This window comes from Canis aureus, chromosome 21 (assembly GCF_053574225.1).
Source record: "Canis aureus isolate CA01 chromosome 21, VMU_Caureus_v.1.0, whole genome shotgun sequence".
Lineage (NCBI taxonomy): Eukaryota > Metazoa > Chordata > Mammalia > Carnivora > Canidae > Canis > Canis aureus.
In genome coordinates this window covers 23,155,426-23,177,979 of record NC_135631.1, presented here as the reverse complement: position 1 = coordinate 23,177,979, position 22,554 = coordinate 23,155,426, and the positions used below count along the sequence as shown (strand labels likewise).

The window sequence follows — 22,554 nt, the reverse complement described above, 5'->3', positions numbered from 1 at the left end:
GGCCAAAGGCAGGCGCTAAACCGCCGCGCCACCCAGGGATCCCTCCAAATTGAAATTTTAAAAGGAGAGTTTGAATCTGCTTTCAGGAACAGATATATCTATAAAACTTAGCATATATTTTCACTTTTCTGAAGTTGTATCAAAGCATTAAAGTATGAGAATACCTGGAAACTCAGTTCTGATTAGCATTTAATTAACAGGTTGAGATAAAATGCATTCTTATTACTTTACCAGTAATTAATAGATGACTTGGTGTCAAAATGAAATGCCCACGGATTGCATAATGTATTAAGTAATGAAATCAAGTTAACTGCAGAGGAAGCAGAGGGGGGCTGCATAGGGCTCATGGGCAAATGGAAGTTTGCCTCAGAACCTACTAATTTGATACTTAGCATTAAAGATACTGAATTATCATTCATAAAACTTGATTTTCACTTGTTACTATCATTTTGCTCAGTTAGCTAGAGACGGCAAAGGTGATCAGGATTCTCTGAAAATAAATTTAACAGATGGCCCTTGAGATGTGAAACAATGAGCTTGAAGGTACCTAAAGAGGTGTGTGTCCTGGCCGATGACTTACTCCATTATCAGAAGGCATTTGCATGCACAAGATACCTTCAAAAAAGCAGAGGCTGGAGAAGAGGTAGGGAAAGAGGTAATATTAAAATATATTTCAATTAAACCAGGCATGAGTGCTTATTCCTAAACTCACTTAACCTTCTTTAGGCATGAAGACCTTGGCAAGAACATTTTCTTGCAGGTAAAGGGATGTAAAGTTTTCTCTGCCCACACAACTGCCCAAGGAGTAGCTCTCCTTCCAACTAAGTTTCTAAGTTCTGTTGGAGTTAAAGTTACTGGAAGGATGTGTATAGGTACTGGGTCAAGGTCATGCAGGATGGACTGCTGACACTTATACATTAGGTATGTAAAAGGTGCCAAATATTTGGCTACTGAATTTTGAGAAGTCAGAAAACAAAAGGAGAGGTGGGCTAAAAGCACTTAAAACCTGCTTCAAATGTTATCTCCTGAACAAAGTCTACCTCTCAACCCAGGCCCTATGCATATACTTTGAAAATGGAAGTGACCGAGTTGCCTATTGCTTATAGGAGTTTAAGTTGATTGAGGGCGATTTAGCTGTAAATCCTAAGTGCTGATGCACAGGAGATGCTCACCACTACTGAATGAATATTCAATTTCACATTTTACTTTTGCTTCACACTTTAGTTAACGGTCTCTAGGAAATAGGGGAACTTATTTGAAATGAAATATTTTCAATATTACCTCTAGCTTACACAGATTTCTGCCCACAAAGCAGGTCTAACAGAGACTGCTATGCTTGAGCTGTCTTATTATTTGGCGTTATTCCACCACCAAAATAATGACATCACATTTTATTCCCCACCCCCCTTCCTGGTTGGGCTTGTCAGTTACTAGTTCATTGTCTCCCAGCTTCAAATTTACCCTTCAATGCCTACTCTAAAATAATGAATGCAATTATTTTAAGCATTTCCCCTTTAACTGTAAGAACGATGTTAGGCTTACTCAGAAGACACACGAGGGTACAAGCAGGTGTCTTTGCCCCTGTCATTTGTCCAGAATGGCCCTGCCAACACCATGTTCCCATGGTCCTCTCAATATTCAGATACCATGCGCTCCAAGCCTCCCACCCACCATGGCACCCTGACCCCCGTGGTGTAACAGTCCACTGGCTGAGCCTCACCTGTGCCCTGTAGGGCTGCTTCCTATTTCCCTGGTGAATGTGGGCCTATCTGGCCTTGACAGCCCGATGGACTCTGCCGGACAGTGAATTGCAACCAGTATTTCCGACTAATCAGGTCAATATACAAGACTGGATCCTGACTGATATGGTTGTCATCACAGAAGTCTGGGGCCTCCACATGAAAAATGGGAGAACTACTTTTGCTTCTGAACTTGGGACCAGATTCTAAGGTATTTATTAAAAGTGAAATGTTCTCTAGATCATGTTTTTATCCTCAGAGGAACTCAGCCCCAAGTTTAAGTCTGTATTGTTCTAAGCCTTCCGTTCAGAGGGAGAAGTTTTAATACTGAAGTTCAGCACCTCAGGTGAACAGGAGTTGTCCATATAAAAACAAGAATACCTCAGCACTTTCTGCAACAATTACCAGAAACATACAAAGTGAACTACTACAGAAAAACTAGGAGCTGATTTAAGAGTGGTCACATAGCAAACACGTCAGTGTCAGGACTGAGGAATGGGACCTTCAGTTATTCCAAGTGGAAGACGTGTTAACATGTGAAAACTGAACTAACTCGGCAACAGTACTACAATTCACACAGCTATATACTGCACTGTGGCAAGCTCGAATTTGGGTGCTGCAAGGACCTGGGTTCATCTCAGCTGTGGCACCTGAGTTGTGTGTGTGTGTGTGTGTGTGTGTGTGTGTGTGTGTGTTTTGCGCCACCCGTGTGCCTTTAGCTAAAGGATATAAGCTCTGAGTTGGTTTCATCACCTCGTCTTGCGATGATGATGTCAAAATTGGATAGATCACCTACCTTAAAGAATTGAGAAGATGTTAAACAAGATCAGCAACCACTGTAGTTAGTTTTCCCTCTTGTTTCTTCATTTTATAGGTAAGAATACTGAGGCACAGAAATAAATAAAATTCTTGCCAAGAGCATAGCGGTTTATAGGTGCTAAGTGTGCAAACCAGGGGACAAAACATGTACTAAAGCAGTTCTATGGAGGAGAGTAATTTATTAAGTGCTATCCTATACTCTCCTGACAAATGTCATTCATTACCAGACTGTTGATGAGCCACTGAAATATAGAATAAATGCAATTTATGCCATTAAACATTTAACAACTTACATTTATAGAATACTCTATAAGTGCTATGACTAGTATTTCACTTAATCACAACAGCCTTATCTTTAAAAGACTGATTTTTTAGTGATAAAAATTCTTTAGTAATAAAGAACTCCACAAATCAAGGAATTTTAGAAAAATAAATTATGTGTAAATAAAGGCAAATCACCACTAATTAATAACTTTGTGAATAATTTCTCAACTTTTAATAAAAGTCCAGGTTTCCGGGGATCCCTGGGTGGCTCAGGGGATTAGCGCCTGCCCCTTTGGCCCAGGGCATGATCCTGGAGTCCCAGGATCGAGTCCCACATCGGGCTCCCTGCATGGAGCCTGCTTCTCCCTCTGCCTGTGTCTCTGCCCCCCTCTCTCTCTCTCTGTGTCTCTCATGAATAAATAAATAAAATCTTTAAAAAAAAGTCCAGGTTTCCTTTAGTTGTATATGCCATACGTAGTAGAGGTAAGTTAGAAGTTTAAAAGTATCTAAAAAATAAAAAAAATAAATAAAAAAAAATAAAAGTATCTGCTTCCCAAGGAAGGAAAGGCTGCTTGAACATGTTGCAAAAAATATAGATGAGTGATAGAATGTGAAAGTAAGCTTTTCATATGATCAAAGAATAAAAGACTGCTACTAACAGAGGCTAATCATTATTTTTCAAAACACATCTTTATGCCTTATAATTTCATTCAATATTACAAGTCTAGACAAACCACACCTTTCCTCCAAACCTGCGCCTGTCCTCATCTGCTGAAACCAATGGAAGTGCTAGAAAACACAACATAAAAGTCCACAAAACAATTTAAAATTATTTTATTGGAAGACTGCTACTTTTTACACTTATAAAAAGTTTAAATGGAGATATACCATCTGCTGGACATAAAACTTAACCTTTTGGAGACCGGTGACATGGGCCATGGGGGACTGTTTGGCCCAGGAAATTACATCATTCTTGCTGCATCACCTGACAGCACATGCCCACCCCATATATTCATAATACACCACAGCAAACTAACATTACAATATTCTTCATTTTCTCTCTTCTTTAAGCCCCCTGACTTAGTGGAGAATTTAGTCAATTCACGCTCTCATTAACGCAATAGCTTCCAGATGGTTTCCTGCTGACTGCTGTCCTCTCCTTGTTTTGACCTGCCTTGCACATTGTGGCCAGACTAAGCTTATAGCAATTGTGCACTGTTGCTTCCTTCTTCAAAAATCAACAGAATTTTCCCATTGGTAAGGTCATATTAAAATTAATGGTTAATTCTTACCTGAAACATACTTGTTTCTTTTCCTTCTTCAGGTCACCTGAGACAAAGTCCATCGTGATGCAGTGTGTAATGAGGACACCTTTCCTTTGAACACGAAGATTTAAATGCTATTTTAATTCTTCTCTCACACTCTAACTACAATCCATTAACTCACAGCACCACCTATCTTTCAATTAAAAGGTTAGAAAACTAGGTTTACTTTTAACAGAATGCCCAAATGATGTCTGGCCTACACAATTTACTGTGAAATTAAGTCCAAAATGCAAAAACAAACGAAAAAAAGTCTAAAAATAAAAGTTCCATTTGACACGATATACCAAGGTATCTGTTCCAGTCCATATAAATCTCTTAGTAATGTCTCAAACAAAAAAGCTGGGTGAGCAGTATACTGATGCACAGTATACTGATTCCACATCAGTATACTGATATTCACAGAATAGTGAACAAAACTACATTTGTTAATGTCAACCAGAAATTGCAATTGGAGAAGCAGGGCCATTTGACTTACAAATTCTAATATTCATTGATATTTATTTTCATGCCCAAGTGTTAACTGAAATGTATTATCACCCTTTTCTTAGAAGTCTTCCCAATATTTTACACGTTTTCCCTGTTTAAATGAGAAAAAAGATGACCAGATATTAAATTCAATGTTTATGTTCTCTCAATGTGATAACTATCAGTACAAGGACATATCTATTATATACATACAATAAAATATAACTATTTATAAATAAATACAAATAAATAAATGAATAAAATGGGGGTGGGAAGGGAGCCTGCCTGTGTAGTGCATAGTTTGTTCTGCATAGTAACCCAAACCAAGCTTACTGTTCTTCTTTCTCAAATCAGTGTTATGGCAATTTCCTTACATAATCAATATAAATATTCAAGCAAATGAGCATTTGTACCAAAAGCTAAGATGTCAACCTATGAAAAATCAAAATGTCTCAAATGTACACTGCATTCCTCCTGTGTAGTTCACAACTTAATAAGGCAGGCTGCACCAGGCATTAGCATCCATTTTACTGATAGGTAAATGGATGCACCACTGCTTATGCACAACGGTGCATGGGAAACAGAACTCCACACCAGCGCTTATATACGTCTGTCTCATGTTCTGTTCCTCAGATACAAAAATTAGGAAAAAATACTGGGGCGCCGGTGTGGCTCAGTCAGCTAGGTGTCTGACTCTTGATTTCAGCTCAGGTCATGATCTTGGGGTCATGGGATCGAGCCCTGCCACTGGACACCATGCTCAGCTGGGAGTCTGGTTGAGATTCTCTCTCTCCCTCTGCCCCTCCTTCCTGCTCACGCTCTCTAAATAAATAAATAAAATCCTTTTTAAAAATTAGGAAAAAAACAAATAATTTCAGTTAAAACCATAAGTAATGTAACTTATAAAAGTTATTTTGAAAAAAAGCATTTGGTTATAATTTTCAATGTAACTGTCACTATCACAAAAGTTTTGAAGACTACTTTGGAAGACTACTACTCTTGTTAACCCTGAGTAATTGGGTTACATGTATTCTTAACAATTGATACATTGGGGCCCTAGTTGTTTTAGAAGCTCTTTTGTCAGAGTCTAAGTAGTGTGGTGTCTACCATACAACTTGTACCACATGGCCTTTTTTCTTGTGATTTCTGGCAGCAGACACTAACACAAGCCTTTCTGGGAGTGGTGAATTAAATTACTACCCAATTTCAGTACAGTTAACTTGCGAATTGTAGCAAAGTTGTTAAAAGAGAAAAATAAGCCCTTCTAATTTTTACAATAATTAGTGAAAATTTCATACTACTGACAGAATAAAAAGAAGAGTCCTTTGCCTACTTTGTAAACTTTCCCTTCCACTCTCTTTCAAAGTTTTATATTTCATATCCATTGTTTTCCTAATATCATCATATCTTTCCTCCTGTAGAATTCCTTATAAGCTGTTTCAGGCAAATTACTAACCTACTTCAAGGTTCTGCTAAACTTCTGTGTCCTAACATTTAAAATACAGTAGAATTTTTATTTTTTTCTCACATTTTATTGCACAATACAAACTTGATTAAAATGCACTAAAAAACCCAACATTTTGTGTTGAAAGTAACACTAATTTAAAATGTTTGGTAGGAAATAGCATAATTTATTTTAATATATTCCAACTTAATACGAAGATGAATAGTTTATTTCAGAAAGTTTAGATATCTTAACTATAGTTTATTACTGAAACAAATTTTTTGGTCTCTCTCTTGCTCTTATTTTTGACTTTTTAATTCTTCTTTAGAAGTTCACAGTGTCATAGAAGTGAAAAATAAGATTGATAGAAACCACTCTAAGACCTATGGCTTTATATACATAAAAAATTCAATAATGTTGCCATAACCCCTAATACAATGTGATCCTTACTTACTATTATCCAGAATAAACTGTACATATATTAAATTTTTCAAGTATATCTACAGCAGGGCTTATAAAAAGTGAGGTCCCACTGCTTAAATTAATGGGCTTCTCTCTGAAGATCACTTCTAACTTCAACATAATTAGTTATAACAATTTTTTGATTTTATAATTTATTATACATTCTCATATTGTCTAAAATGCTCAAATGAGCCAAACATTTAATTTACATCAAGTTTAATTCCACTTTAGTACAGCACCAGAGGTTAAAAATGGATCTGACTAACCAAATGTTCTTTTTTATTAGTCACAGTTTATTTATTTCTACACCATTAAACCCAAACTGAAAATGAAGACAATCTGGGCCAAACTCATTCACCTTTTTTAAATAAATAAACAACTCACCCACATCACGCTTATATGCCTAATTGTTTTCCTACAGTGTAGATTCTGGTAACAGCTATACAATTAACTAAGCCAAAGCCAACTTCTTATTTTGGAGGACTAGGCCAGTCGGATAGGATTCTCCAGGTTTGCCTTAAAATTTTCAAGAAACCTGGTAGCCAGTTCATCGTCCACCACTCGACTGTCACTTGACATTGTGACTGTTATAAGCTGGCGCTGCTGCAGCCTGTCATTCCCCTCTTCATCCTGCTCGAGCTTGAGCACAGGTCGGAATCTCCCAACAGCCAGAATGCAGGCCTGAGGAGGGTTGATCACTGCAGTAAACTCGTCGATGCCAAACATGCCCAAATTGGAAATACTAGGGGAAAACAAAAAGCTCTGAAAGTGGCATGTCCTTAATCAAAGAACCCTTTCCCAGAAGCCTATGTTCTCATTCTACTAAAACACTGTGATATAGAATCTTACACCAAGTTATTCCAAGGCCAAAGACAAAGATAACTATTTACAGCAGTATCAAAAAACAACACACTTATAAATAGTGTATCTAATATGAACATTCATTCAGCATGAACTGGAAGTACTTGGAAGTGGGTTAGGACAAGAAAAAGAAATAATAAAATATAAGAAGGACTGGAAAAAAGAAATAAAAGTCATTATTCACAAATGAATTGAGTGTGTATACACAGAAAATCGAAGATTCTACAGATAAACTAGTAGGTGAATTTAGCTAAGTCACTAGATGAAAAGGTCAATATAAAAAACTATTTTATATCTATATACACGTTGCTGTAGTTAGAAAATGAAATTTTAAAATTTACAACAGTAGCAAAAACCAAATATTAAGAAATACATCTAATGAAACAAATATAAGACCTCTATATAGATTACAAAACAGAACTGAAAGAAACCAGAGAACTGAATAAACAATGGTTTATACCATGTTCACTACCTAGAATACTCAATGCTGTAAAGATATCAATTCTCCTCAAACTGATCAAAAGATTTAATGTAATCCCAATCAAAACTCCAGCAAGGTTGGGGTGCCTGGGTGGCTCAGTCAGTTAAGCATCTGACTGATTTTTGCCTCAGGTCATGATCTCACGGTCCTGGAATCAAGCCCTGCATCAGGCTCGGAGTTCAGTGTGGTGTCTGCTTAAGATTCTCTCTCTCCCTCTCCTTCTGTCCCTCCCCCCACTCATGCTTGTGCTCATACTCTCTCCCCCCATAAATAAATAAATAAATGAACAAATAAAATGTTTAAAAAAATAACCTCCAATAAAGTTTCTATGTATGTGTCTATATACAGAAAGTGATATGTTGATTCTGAAATTTATTTGGAAATATAAAGAGCCAGGAAAGACAACTGTGAGGGTGAAAAAAATTAGAAGATTTTCCTCACCAGGTATCAAAAGTTACAGTTTGGTGGTATTGAGCAAGGGATGGACAAACTAGCCGATTAAAGACAGAATACAGAAGAGACCAAACACATACACAGTCACTTTCAGTGCCATGGAGCTATAAGCTTTTCCAGAAGTGATGCTGGGTCAACATAATATCCATATGGGGGGTGGGGGGAAAAATCATGACCTTTTATCTTCACACCACACACAAAATCCAGTTTTAGATAGATTGTGATCTACATGTGAAAAGTTATAAAGCTTCTAGAAAATAACACAGAAAAATAACTTCATGATTCTGGGATAGGCAATAATTCCACACATAAAACAAATAGTACCAACTATAAAAAAAATACTAATGAATAAAATTTCATTAAAATTCAGAATTTGTGTTCATTAAAAACACCTTGAAGAAAGTTCCTAGAGCAAGGGACAGAGTGGGAAAATGTATTTGAAATAGTATGTATCCTATAAAGGTCTGTGTATCTGGAAATAAGAACCCTCACATTCCATTTTTAAAAATGGACAAAAGGCATCAACAGGTACTTTATCTGATAAGTTACCAGGTACCCAAAAGGCTATAAATGAAAATAGTACTCAGCATAACTAATTTGCATTTCCCCGGCCACAAAGAGTACAAAAACATGCTCTAAGAACTGTTACAATTTAAAACCTGACATTACTAAGTGTTGGTGAGACTATGAAGCAATGAGAATTCTCATACACTGTTATTATAAGTATAAATTTGGAAAAACATTTTGGAAAATTGTTGGGCAGTATCCATTAAGGCTTTTAATTCAGGGATTTCATTTCAGGTCAATAAACAAATATACTCACCATAAGACACTAATAAAAGAATGTTCATAGTGCCATTATTTGTAATAGCACCAAACTGTAAACATCAAATGCCCAACAGTAAAATGGATAGTGGCATACTCATACAACATATGATAAAATACCATATACTGCAATAATAACTGCTCCACACTGCAATGTGGTTAATCTCAGACATTAATGTTGAGTAAAAGAAGTCAGACACTAAGGAATATGTTTGATTTATATAAAGACCACAGGGAGCAAAACAAGTCTATGGTGATGATTTTCAGAATAGTGGTTACTTTGGCAAGGTAAGGGAAGCTTCTGGGATGCTGGTAATGGTCTATTATCTTGCTTTGGTTGGTTATACAGGTTTCTCCACTTTTTGAAACATTCATGCTATACTCAGTATACACACTGTGTGTGACACTTAAAAAAAGAGCTGATAATAACTAAAGGGCGTAAGTGTCACTATTTTCCTCCAAAGTACCTTAAAATGAGAGAGCACAAGTAGAAAACGTTGAGGTTTATAAATGTATTGTATTTGTAAATATATTTTTTTAAAGTTGCAGAAACTGGATGTCATTCTGAGAGTACCTGAAGAATTAACTAGCTAACCCTAGTGAGTTCCTAGTAGCCTTGATATGTTGCTTCAATTAAAAAAAGTGTTTCAAAAAAATGAAAAAATGAATTAAACAGATTGATGACACAGACTTCTAGGTCTGTTATCTGTTTGATGCTACTGATAATTAAGAGTTTAAATTTTACCTAAAAGATCCTCCTTGGTATTCTTCAGGTAACAGTTTCCCATCTCTTGCTTTCTTTGATAGAGCCTGGGAAAGAAAAACACAAATACAGCATGACAACCAACATCATGTTACAGGGCTGATTTTGTCACTTAAAATATTTGGATAGGGTATGCCTTCATCTCTGATATGCCTTGACTTGACTTTAATACAATTAAAAAATGAACAAGTGCAGAGAGTCTAAGAAGCTAAAAATGTAAATCACAGCTCTACAAAAATTACTTCCCTTTAAAAATTCTTCAAGTGTTAGAATTACCCTGTACGCCATTACTATGTAGAACATTTCAGTGTTTTCTATAGAAAACAATGAAATTTATTCTGTTTACAGAATTTTTTTCTTTTAAGACACAGTACTAGAAGAAGCCATTCCTGTCAACGCAGTTGGTTTTAAATAATTGTCCATTGGCAACAATCCTATAACCAATATTAGTTTCCATCTTTCAGTATTTCTTTACATGTAACATATACATATATATAACTTCAGACAGTTGTAAAAAAAGTAGAATTTTGTATTTTACTCTCAGTATTCTAAGCATCTTTTGTGTTGTTAGTCTTTATAATTGTTTTTTTAATGTCTGCTTAACATTCTAAACACTACATCTGCCATAATTCAATCATGTCCCCAGTGTTTTACTTTGGTTCACTGACTTTTCAATTATTTTATATAAATTTTCAGAAGTGGGATTACAAAGTACTAGAACATAAACATTTTCTTGGTTCTTGATTTACAGCTGAAACATTTCCTGAATGAGCTAGTACAATTTGCACTGCCTTGAGATATAGAAGAACATAGTAATTTCGTGTCACTATTGGCAAAACTGATTTCTAAAACCTGACAGAAGACAGATGACACTGAAAGTGACATTAAGTAGTTAAAATTTCCTTTACTTGCACTTGCAATTAACCACACCTATGCTAATTTTTATTTTTAAAATAATGCTTCAAAAACAAAGGAATGGAGGTTGAGTTGTTATATATGAAAAATTAATAATGAACTAACTTATGAATGGAAGAGAGAAATGAAACTACTGTCATTTGGGGAGATGAAACAAATCTGAGGCTTAATTTTCTGTACTATATAGCTAACACAGGTACAATTACAATCACTGTTGGCAACTGTTAAACTTTAAACCAGAGATGACTTAATTTTTTAGAAAAACATTCTTTAAAAGTCTAAAAATGTTCTCAACATATCACTGTGACTTTCTGACAACTGAGATAACTACATGTTTATACCAGTTGGATGTAGTTATTTATAAAACTACTTGGATCCAAAATGAAAACTGAAAAGATGAACTTAGACTTGTATGGTCCTTGGATTATCAGAAATAGAAGACAATCTACAAATGTATTTTTTCTGCCTAAAGCAATGTGACTGCTCACATGATATAAACAGGCATGTATCATATGAACTCTGAAAGGCATTTCTTTTGAGGCAGATGATCTCAAGAATCCTGATGAGTTACCAGGCTAAAACAAATAGCACAGATACTCATTTATAAAACTGGATTGCAAGTCCCCATAAATTTTTTTTAAAAAAAATCTCTGTAGACCCTAAACATATCAGCTGGACATTCTTAGCAATGAACTCTAAAAGCCTGGAATAAGAATAATTCTGAGGAGGATCACTGGTTTTGAAAATAGTTAATTCTCACTGGGATTTCCTAGCAATGTAAACTTAATATCAAAACACATGTTACCTGAAGCCTCCAGCTTGAAAGGATGTAATACAAGATGACCAGCAAATATTTTTACAATAGGTTACATTCCTTACTAATTTAATTAAAAAATTTAACTGCATAAATCAAGGAAAACTTTGCCTTACTTTTAAAATGGTTACAATTAGTGAAGAATTAAGAATGGCATGGGATCTAAGGTTTGTTACTATATTACTTTATGTTTAGAGATACAAACTTGAACTCAGCAGAGGCATGCCTATAGCACCACACAATGACATCCCTGAGATTATCGAGGGTCAAGAAGTAAAAACTTAGAGCAGGTGTTCTTAACTCAGGTCCATAAAAGGAGTTCCAGAAACCTACAAACTCCTTGAAAAATTAATCTCAGTACAGTTATTTTTTGAAAATTAAAAAAAATAAATTCACTGGGCATCTGTGATCTTTATGCACTCTTGTAAAATTGGCTATATGGCAAGAACAAAAAAGACCCTCAAAATCAGACAGAAGGGAACAGAGAAAGATCACAAATAAACAAGGGAGCCTCAAAGACTGATCAGTTGCATAAAGATAGTAAAACAGGTAATGTCAGAAAGCTACTTTAGCTATGGAAGCCATAGAAGGCCTAAGAAAGGGGCATCTGAACCGAGAAATGCCCAGATTTAAATAAATCCTCACTTCTACTGTTTTCTAAATGCATTACCTTGGGCAAATTTCCTAAAGGCACTAAAACTCTGTTTCCTCAATATTGAAATGGGGAAATGAAGGCTTCAACTGTAACATAGGACTAAGACAATTAAATCAAGTGCTTGGCCTAGTATCTGGTATATCCTAAGAACAAGAGTGGAGTGTTCCTCACAGACAGCAGGGTGGGAGAGAGAATGGGAAGCAGAGAGAAGTAGCTAGAGCACAGTAAACCATAGGATTGGTGGGAATCTGAGGGAAGCTTCAAGGACCACCAGAGAGGCCCTGGGACATTCCAAAGGGTTAAGACTGCCCTTCCCATCGCTGAGAAGCTGCTCACATAGCCTCCTTACCACCGCATCCTAGGTTCTTCCAGGATGTATTAGCATAGTAAAATTAGTAACTTGGTCAAAGTCAAAGAAACCTTCTTGTAATGGTTAATTTTTAAAATTTAATATAAGAAATATACAAACATTAAAAAACAAGAAAAATATATAAAGAATATTAAAGTAAATTCTAACTCTATAGTTAAATGCAGTCTCATCTGAATTTCACAAAAACCCTAAAATAGATGAATTCTCATTGCTGTTGAAGACTTTTGATGAATAAAAGGCACATAACTATCTCAGTAAACCAATCTATATTACTTTGATTTTTGAACTGGTCAAATTACTGCTCAATTAAGAAAAACAGTTGTATTTTTATCTATAAAAACATACTGCAGACCTTTTCAGTGGGTAGTTAATTAATTTGGGGATGCCTGGGTGGCTTAGTGGCTGAACATCTGCCTTTGGCTTAGGTTATGATCCCGAAGTCCTGGGATCGAGTCCTGCATCGGGCTCCCTACAGGGAGCCTGCTTCTTCCTCTGCCTGTGTCTCTGCCTCTCTATGTCTCTCATGAATAAATAAATAAAATCTTAAAAAAAAAAAAAGTAGATTAACTTGTGTTCATGTATTTTGGGCAAGTTTATGTATATGTGTATATACTATCCACTCTCCAAAGAAATCTTATCTTCTACTTTTAATTCCTCCTTATAACTTGTTCATCCACTATGCATATAACTGGTCTTTGGTAAATGAAAAAAGAAAAGCATCACTTAACTAAATGAATCTGAAATTTTCAATTCTAACACTATAAGAGCCACGATATTTCTGTCAAAAAATACCTTTGGAAATTATAGTGGTTGTCAGAGCTGACCTACTGCCTATGTTCCTGTCTATTCAATGGGATATTTTGGGGGAAATCAGACTCCTCCATATGGGAGCTATAAAAACTGCTTTTAAAGAAACTCAGAAAAAAATTCAGTACTTTTGCCTCTGGAATATTAAGTACTTTTAGTGGTTTCCATTCTAGAGAGGAAATGAATAAAATCAATTTTGAAGAATAAAACACTGAACAGTGAAGTCTCTCCATTACAACCTTCATAGAAATATGGTTTCAGCCTTAACTTTAAAACTATCTAAAAAAACAAACAAACAAAAACTATCTAAATAGAGTTGAATTTTAGACTTTGGGAAATAAAGCATTCACCTGTAACTTGAATATAGTTGATCCTCATTTATCTGTATATTATTTCTGAATTTTTGAATCTTAAATGTTCTTAAAGTAAGTCATACTTGAATAAAAACTTTCATATGATTGACGGTCACTTGGAAATACATCACAGTGTGACTAGTTCATGTCAAGACTTTACCAGAAAGTAAATACTAACACTTTGAAAGCACAATATTTCTTAAGACATACCTTTACAGAGTCAGCAATTTCCTGTATACCCTTAGCAGCAGCATCTTTTATGATTGGTGTAATTAAACCTTTATCTGTTGCCACAGCCACTGAAATGTCAATAAAGGGCAGTTGCTTGGGGCCCTCTCCATCCCAGCTTACATTAACATCTGGCATTTGCTAGGAAAAGGAAAAAACATGTCACTCTAAGGAAACAGCTTTATTTATTTATTTTTATTCTTTTTTAAGCAGTAGCTTTAGTAGACCAAGGTGGTTACAGAAAAATAACATTATTATGCTTTTCTGAAAGTGAATATAGGTGGACAAAAGCAAATAAATGAAGATTCAGTTTGAAATAATGGTTTGGATCTCTGTGTTAAATGTCTTCTATGTTCAGGAAAAATAAACACACCATGTTTTTTAAGGCAAGCTTCAAGAAATGCTGATGTACATGTTTTGATCTCTTTACAACAGATGATGGTTAAAAAAAGGTCTCCCTTTGTTAAACCTGATTGCTAAAAAGCATTTAACATTTGTTATACTTCCTGCCTCATATGCTGACCGAAATGGCCTTGAGGAGAAGAGGGGAGGGGACAGGGTAGCGACATTCAACCACATTACTCCTATGGCATGCAGGAAGCTCTATTTTCTAGCACAGCCCTGGGAGAGATATCAATCATCTGGCCTTTAATAAGTGACTTCTCTATTTAAAAGAGATTTCCTAGACTTCATAAACATATGACAAACGTATGAGCATGCTTGTATTTAACATATATACACGGAGCATGAAAAGAGCAGAAGAAATCAGTAAACACCTGGAGACAGTATAAACTGACACTGTTGCCAAGTATCAGAGAAATTAAGCTGAAAAACAGAAATTACAAACTAATTTCTTTTCTCAAAAATTCTTTGCTTTGATAACAGCCTACCTAATCATACTTATGGCCGCTCCCTGGAGATGCATTCCCCACCATACATGGGCTTCTCACCGTCCTGCTATGCTCACTCCCACTGCATCGCTTTATTTATTTATTTATTTTTAAAGAGAGAGCGAGAGAGTGAGCACGCGAACACATGTGCGAGTGGCCGGGTGGAGGGAGAGGGAGAGGAAGAATCTTAAGCAGGCTCCACACCCAGCGCAGAGCCTGACCCAGGGCTCCATCTCACAACCCTGAGATCATGACCCGAGCCAAAATCAAGAGCTGGACACTCAGCCGAATGAGCACCCTCTATGGCACTGCTTTCAACTGCTCTTGGTCCTTCTCTGTCTCTTAAGGCTCAGCTCATTCATTCAAAGTAATCAAAGCTTGTTTATGTTAAAATAATAAAGACTGAAGTCCCTAACCCCCAGAAAATGTTAAATCTCTCCTAAGTGAGAAATATCTGGTAAATAAATGTAATTACAGAACTACGTAACAAAAACCTATGGGCCTCAGTTGTAGTCAAAGGAAAAATTCATATTCTTAAACCTTCTTATTCATATTCCTAATTATAATAATTACACATTCACATTTTCTAACAAAATATTTTCAAAGAAAAGTCTAACCTAATCCCATTCTAAAGCTAAGGAAATGACAGAAGGAACACATAAGGCAACAATATAAATAGACTGAGGACACAAATATGCAATAATAAAAGACAGAGTTTAAAACAATGCCAGCATTGAGAACATTAAAATAATATAAGAAGCAAATTTAAATGATGGGATAATAAGTTTGGGAATCCAGATGAAGTCAGTGATTTTCTGGGAATACAGAATTTCCCAAAATCAATTCAAGAAAAAGCTGAAAATTAAACAGTTCAATAATTACAGGGGAAAAATGAGAAGGTTGTCAAGGCTCTTTCCCCCAAAATAGAACTAGACTCATATTTTTACTGGTGAATTCTATAAAGCTTCAAGAAATAAAAACCTTTATAATATTGAAATAAGCACAGAGAAAGGAAAGGGGAGAAGTACCTGAATTCACTTTAAGAAGCCACTAATTTAAAAAAAAAGCTTGACAAAACTAGCACAAAATTTAAATTACAATTACTTATGTTCTCCTGATACAAAATTATGAAATGAAATGTAATGAACACTAGAGATTCACTTAAGGAGGGCAAGAATGATTCATAATTCATGATGTAATTCAAAATATTATCTGGTCAAAAGGCAAAAGCCATATGAACACTTAGATATGAATGGCTAAGAAAACGTATGACTTTAAAATTCTCTATTACTGTACTGTTCAAGAAATAAAAAGAAATATCTTGTAAGTATATATTAAATACAGCACTTAACAAACACAGTGATCCAGAAAAACAGCCCAGTCACAGAAAGACAGGGCAGAAAATGGTGCAGAGCGAGAAGGCAGGAAGCCTGGGTTTCAGATCCAAACCCAATTCTAGACACCTGCCTCAAACCTGCTCCTCTCCCACTTTCCCAATGTCCGTACGTGAAAAACTCCATTCCTCCCACTGCTCGGGCCCAAGTCCTTACCCCTTCTCTCGCGTCCCACATCCAATCCATTAGCAAATCTGGTTGGCTTTACCTTTGAGATGCACCCCAAATCTGGCCTTCACCCCAGCTTCACCTCTAGCTGCTACCTTAGTCCAAACCACTGTCCTTGTCCACAGCCTCCCAGGAGAGCACACGGCTGATCCCTGGCCTCCCCACAGGTTGTGTTCCACAAACCACCGGAGGACCCTCTCCATCAGTCCTCTCTCAAAACCCTCTGAAGGCTTCCTTCTTCATCAAAAGAAACTCCCTAGTCTTCCCGGGCCACCAAGGCTTCATCCACTTTAGGGCCCTCGCAACTCCTCCCTCTTTCTTCTGCTTAATCTCATCTGCTACCTTTCCTCCTCCAGAAACACTGTGTCCCCAGCACCGCAGCATGTTTCTCCCAGCCTTTGGCCTGCAGTTTCCTTTGCCTGGAGCACTCTTCTAGCCGAGAGCTCTATGGCTCACATGCTCTCTTCCAGGCCTTGGCTCCACCACCACCTTGTCAGAGAGGCCTTCCTGGCCGAACTGTGTGCACCATGATACCCCTACTTATTCTGTAGCACTTTCTCTTTCTCCCAGTACTTTCACTATCTGACAAATACTGGTCTCTTCCAATGAGACTATAAGCCCCAGAAGAGCAAAAACGTGTCAGCTTTTGTTCACCACTGTTTTCCTAAATGTCTATAATGCACTCAGTACATGACAGGAAATCAGTTACTTACTATTGGCTGAATAAATGACCTTTATTCTGCTATAATTAGCTGTGAGTCCCAATGATTCTCAGTTTCATCTGTAAAACTGAGGGCATGAGATTAAATGACATAATATTTTCAGCAATAAGATTATATAATTTTGGGGACTTAAAAGTGACAGTTCTATTTACCATATAAAAATCCCAAGATATGAGTCCATTTTAGAAGCCAAAATGATTTGGGGTCTACTACTTACTTTAAGAGTAACAGCTGCTGCCTTGATTATAAAATCATTCACTGATACTTTAATGTCATCTGAAAGAAAAACAAGCATAGCAAAATTAGCGTTCATAATGAAATTTTAACATTGGCCATTACGATTTCAAACTTGTTCATTAATAAATTACAATGAAAAATATTACAGGTTTTTGTTTGCTTGCTTAGATGGTACTGAGTCTCCTAATTACAAAAACTTCTATATTATTTGAGGTCCTGCATAAATAATATTAACCACAAATGTAAAAGATTACTTCTGGACCATGATTACAATTCTTTTAAATTGCTCAGATATCATACACGAGAACCTGAAGGACACATTATAAACATAATTAAAAAGAAAAGAACCAACTCCTATGTCACTAAAAACACAAATGGTCTCTCTACGGTGATTCATTTTTTTCTCTCTCACCCTTTTCAAATGTCTTTATCCTGCATATGCTTTATATTATTATTGATTATACTTGAACAGTGGTAACATACAGTCATTTTAAAGATCTCTATATCTATCTATCTACCTGTATCTAGAGAGGGAGATTTTTTTACTAATGGAGTGTATACCAAAAAAAAATTTAAGACCACTGAGCTGCTTTTTAACTTAACAAAACAGGATATAGCAAAGGCCAAAGATGAAGCAATGTTGGCACAGGTCCTAGTGCATTGAACAAAATGAGGTTTTCTGTCTAGTTTTATGGTGATTCCATTTGAATCAATTTCCTTCCAGTATACATAATGATTTCAAGATAAAGCTAAGGTCCCCTCCCTTCCCACAGAGCTGATCATAACGAAAGCATCTGATTTACACTTTTGCTTTTCCCAGTGGGTAGGAAAGTGTTGCAAAATGTAAACTACACTTGATTCTCTACTGCAAGAGCTTCTAGAAAAAGAGTTTAAGATCAAGATCTACTCAATGGTATGTGGCAAGATACACAAATCCTGTTACTATAGTATCATGGAATTTAACATGAACAATAGCTCATTCTAAAGGCATGCTGGAGATTTCAGAAAGACATGAAATGAATTATCATAAATCCAAATACTGCCAAACTGTCGTGGTAACCACCACCTGCTCATCCAATTTATAGCTCTTTTAATTCAGATTTCCAGAGACATAAATATTTTTGTTTGCTTATTTAAAACCCCTTCAGGAGTAGAAATATCAGTGGACTTCCAGTGCTTACAGAATTTTAATGATAGCCACTGAAGACATGGTCAGTATAAATTCAAGTATGTTGACATATTTTATGAACTTATTATGCTTACCTTTCATGGCTCCCTTAACCTCCTCTGCACTTTATCTACTACCCAGAGGTATTCACAGTGAAGACTTCCCAAACCACCATTAGCCAATGCCAGATCACCTATTTACTGCCAGAGTGCATAACGCTCACGTAAATTCTCTGCCCTCAACATACTCTAACATTGTGTACTCCTGAGCTGGTCACTTTCTTTGTTGTGAAACACAATTCTCTTACTGGCTTCCTGTATCACTGTATTCTTCTGTTTTCTTCCACTCTTTATCACTCACTCATTTTCCTTCCATTCCTCTCAATGGTGGCACCTTCTCAGGCAAGAACTGTCTGTTTCATGGTTTTGATACCATTCATACAACGATGAATCCTTCAAATGCTAACTCTTATCCTGATGCATCAGAAGCTTCAGACTTTTATATCCAATTTCACATATGATACTTCTAACAGGCATTGAAAATCAAAAAAGTACAAAGGAGTTTTTTTTAAGATCTTTTATTTTTAACTTTTTTATTATGGAAATTTTCAAATATATAGAAAAGAGATTTCTTGGTGACATTGAGAAGAATAGGAAATAGTTTGTGAAGGAATATCAAACATTTTTGCTTACATATCATTATAAAACAATAAAGACACACTTATAGAATGTTATACAACTATATAAGAAAGAGTACTGGAGATAAATAACGTGGGCTCTTTGAAGACCCCCTAGAAACTTCCTAGCTGCAAGGACATACCAAACTTGATACTAAACTAATTCACCTTTCCACTGAAATAGTACTGTTTCCTGCCTCATGAAAGGAAGAAACCAGAAAAAATACTCTCCTAGTAATCTCTATATTATGACTAAGCAAGTACACTTAAAACCTATAGGGAAGGTGCCAGGATTAACTTTTTGAATATTGATAATTTTCTTGGAAGTAAGCTTTCCATTTATTTCCTTGAACTTTTAAAAGGGGTCAGGTTGTCTTCATCTGAATTCTTCAAAGTCTGTATCTAAACTGAAATATCAGTCTGTTGTTGCTTGAGATGTAGAAAGCCACAAGAGAAAATTTTTCCCACCCTAATAGGGCAGGGGGAAAAGTAGGGGTTACAAAATCATAACATAAGTCTGTTAGGAAGTCAAGGTTATAAGGCAAACAAGTGACTGAACGTCAAGGGTGATGACTCCCCTCGGAGGATGGACAAACACATGAAATGATTTAACCACTATCAAAGTATGAGAAAGTATGGACAAAGTACGGGACAAGGCACGTGAACCGATGGGGATATCAGCAGAGATATGGAAACCATAAAAAACATTCAAATGGACAGTTGAGGAAAAAAGCCATGCAGTTAAAGATAAATAATTTTTTGTTAAGCTTCAGAGACTAAACATAGCTGAGAAAAAGTCAATGACCTTGAAGCTAGATCAACAAAAATTATCTAAACAAAAACACAAAGAGAAAAAAAAGGATGAACAAAAAAAAAAGAATTGGGGCTCTAAGAGCTTTGATTATAAATGTTCAACTGTTTGAACTGTCCAGAGTTCCAAAAGAAAAAAAAGAAAATCACATGGAGAGAAGTGAAAACTAATGGTTAATTTTCCAAAATTAATGAAAGACAACAAACCATAAATCCAACAAGCTAAGAGAAACCCAAAGAGGATAAACACAGTTTATTTATTTTTGAGAGCCAGTGAGCGAGTGCAAGGGGACGGCAGGGAGAGGGTGAGGGAGATCAGCACAGAGCCAGACGTGGGACTTGCTCTCATGACACCGAGATCATGACCTGAGCTGAAATAAAGAGTCAGACACTCAACTTGAGCCACCCAGAAGCCCCTCATTTTTAAATTTCTTTAAAGCATAGTTGATTTGCTAAAGCAAAAACACATCGAACATATATGCTGGGGCTCACACTGCACCATATGTAGAAATAAAACAGGACAGTAAGAGCACAAAGAATAAAGGGCGGAAAATGTAATATATTGTGAAGTTCTTACATTATACATGAAAGGGTGTGATAAGAAGAGATGGGACAAATGAAAACAAAGGACAAAATTATTAAATGTGAATGGTCTAAATAATTAAAAGACAAGAGTATAGGATTAGATAAAAATCAGAAAAATTATATGCTGTCTGCAAAGTTAGTTTGAATATAAAGACAGAGATAAGTCAGTAGTAAAAAGATACAAAAAGATATAAAAAGATTAGTCAGAAAGAATAACTGTATCAATATCAGATAAGGAAGGCTTTGGGGTAAGAAAGATTATATCATTAGTGGACAGGGACATCCATGACAAATCTATTCATCAGGAAAACATCAATATCTTAAATGTGTTATGTGCTTAATAACAGACCTTCAAAATGATGTAAAAACTGACAGAACTCAAAGGGGAAATAGATGAATCCATAATTATAATTGGGGGTTTCAATACTTTTTCCAAAAATTGAAAGAACACATAGGAAATCAGTAAGAACATAAAAGACATGAACACTACTACCAGTCAACTTCACCTGACATTTAAAGAACATTCTTCCTCAAAAGTAGAACACATTCTTTTCAGGGGCCCTGGGTAGCTCAGTCGGTTAAGCGTTGAGTCAATCAAGCCCCATGTCAGGCTCTGTATTCAGCTCAATCTGCTTGAGATTCTTTCCCTCTCTTTCTCCCTCTCCCTCTGCTCCTCCCCTCACTCAGGCACTCTCTCTCAAAATAAAATCTTTTAAAAAAAGTAGAACACACATTCTTTTCAAGTACACATGAAACATTCATCAAGATAGACCATATTACAACTATAAAGTCTCAAAAAGTTTAAGAACATTGAGGTCATACAAAGCGTGTTCTCTAAGCACAATGGAGTTAAGCAAGAAATCATAAAAGGCTGAAAAGTCCCCAAATATTTGGAAATTATACTCCCAAATAATTCATGGATCAAAAAAGATATCTTAAGGAAAAACAGAAAACATCTTGAATTGAATGTGAAGAAAACTAAAAGACATCAAATTTTGTTGAATTCATCTAAAGCACTGCCAAAAGGGACCTTAAAAGCATTATATACTTATGTTAGGAATAAGGTTTATTATACTATATTATACTTTATATAATATATATAATTATAATATATATTATAGTATAAATATATGTATTTATTATATATAGTATAATATATATATTACACATTATACAATATATATCTCAGCTTTCACCTTAAGAAACTAGAAAACAAAAGAGCAAATTAAACCGAAAGCAAACAAAAATTATAAAAACAATGGAGAAAGTTAATGAAATCAAATGCTCATTATTTGAGAAAATCAATAAAATTGATCAATATCCAGCCAGACTGATCAAGAAAATAAGGAGACATAAATTACTGATATTGAAACTAGGGACACAATTTCAGATTATGTAGAGATTAGAAGTATAATACGGTAACATTATGAATAGCTTTATGCCAATATAGTAGACCTCCTTATCTGTGTCTGCTTTCCACAATTTCAGTCATCCGTGGTCAACAGTAGCCCAGCAGATGATCCTCCTGACTTACTGTCAGAAGGCCACCAGAAGCCTAACACTGTGTCACAATGCCCACATCATTTACCTCATGTCAGCTGATCACATAGGCATGTTATCTCACAGCATCACAAGGAAGGTGAGTACAATACAGTAAGACATTTAGAGAGAGACCACATTCACTTAACTTTTATTACAGCATATCGTTATAATCGCTCTACTTTACTATTGTTGTTAATCTCTCACTGTGTCTAATTTTTAAATTAAAGTTTATCATATGCATAGAAGAAAACATAGTATGTATGGGGTTTTGTACCATCAGTGGTTGATCCACTGGGGGTCCTGGAATGTACTTCTGTGG

General features: G+C 35.8%; 1 protein-coding gene and 2 long non-coding RNA genes across 8 annotated transcripts in view; 1 reads left to right on the top strand and 2 right to left on the bottom strand.

Annotated features, from left to right (window-relative positions):
* The window catches only part of LOC144292770 (uncharacterized), a 45,151-nt gene extending 41,612 nt beyond the window's left edge, over positions 1–3,539 (bottom strand). The window contains exon 1 of one of the 2 annotated variants that reach the window (XR_013360124.1): positions 548–3,539. This is a non-coding gene — a long non-coding RNA (uncharacterized LOC144292770). The remainder of the gene's footprint in view (positions 1–547) is intronic. The other variant, XR_013360122.1, reaches the window with a different exon arrangement.
* A 2,683-nt stretch (positions 3,540–6,222) lies between these two features.
* The window catches only part of PDHX (pyruvate dehydrogenase complex component X), a 63,774-nt gene continuing 47,442 nt past the window's right edge, over positions 6,223–22,554 (bottom strand). For all 3 annotated transcript variants that reach the window (XM_077863564.1, XM_077863566.1, XM_077863565.1), the window contains exons 8-11: positions 17,435–17,493; positions 14,026–14,184; positions 9,884–9,948; positions 6,223–7,260 (exon numbers count right to left, since the gene is read on the bottom strand). In XM_077863564.1, the coding sequence (XP_077719690.1) occupies positions 7,002–7,260; positions 9,884–9,948; positions 14,026–14,184; positions 17,435–17,493 (542 nt within the window). In that variant the 3' untranslated portion in view covers positions 6,223–7,001. The remainder of the gene's footprint in view (positions 7,261–9,883; positions 9,949–14,025; positions 14,185–17,434; positions 17,494–22,554) is intronic.
* Positions 18,516–22,554, top strand: part of LOC144292771 (uncharacterized) — a 46,966-nt gene continuing 42,927 nt past the window's right edge. For all 3 annotated transcript variants that reach the window (XR_013360127.1, XR_013360126.1, XR_013360128.1), the window contains exons 1-2: positions 18,516–18,665; positions 22,182–22,332. This is a non-coding gene — a long non-coding RNA (uncharacterized LOC144292771). The remainder of the gene's footprint in view (positions 18,666–22,181; positions 22,333–22,554) is intronic.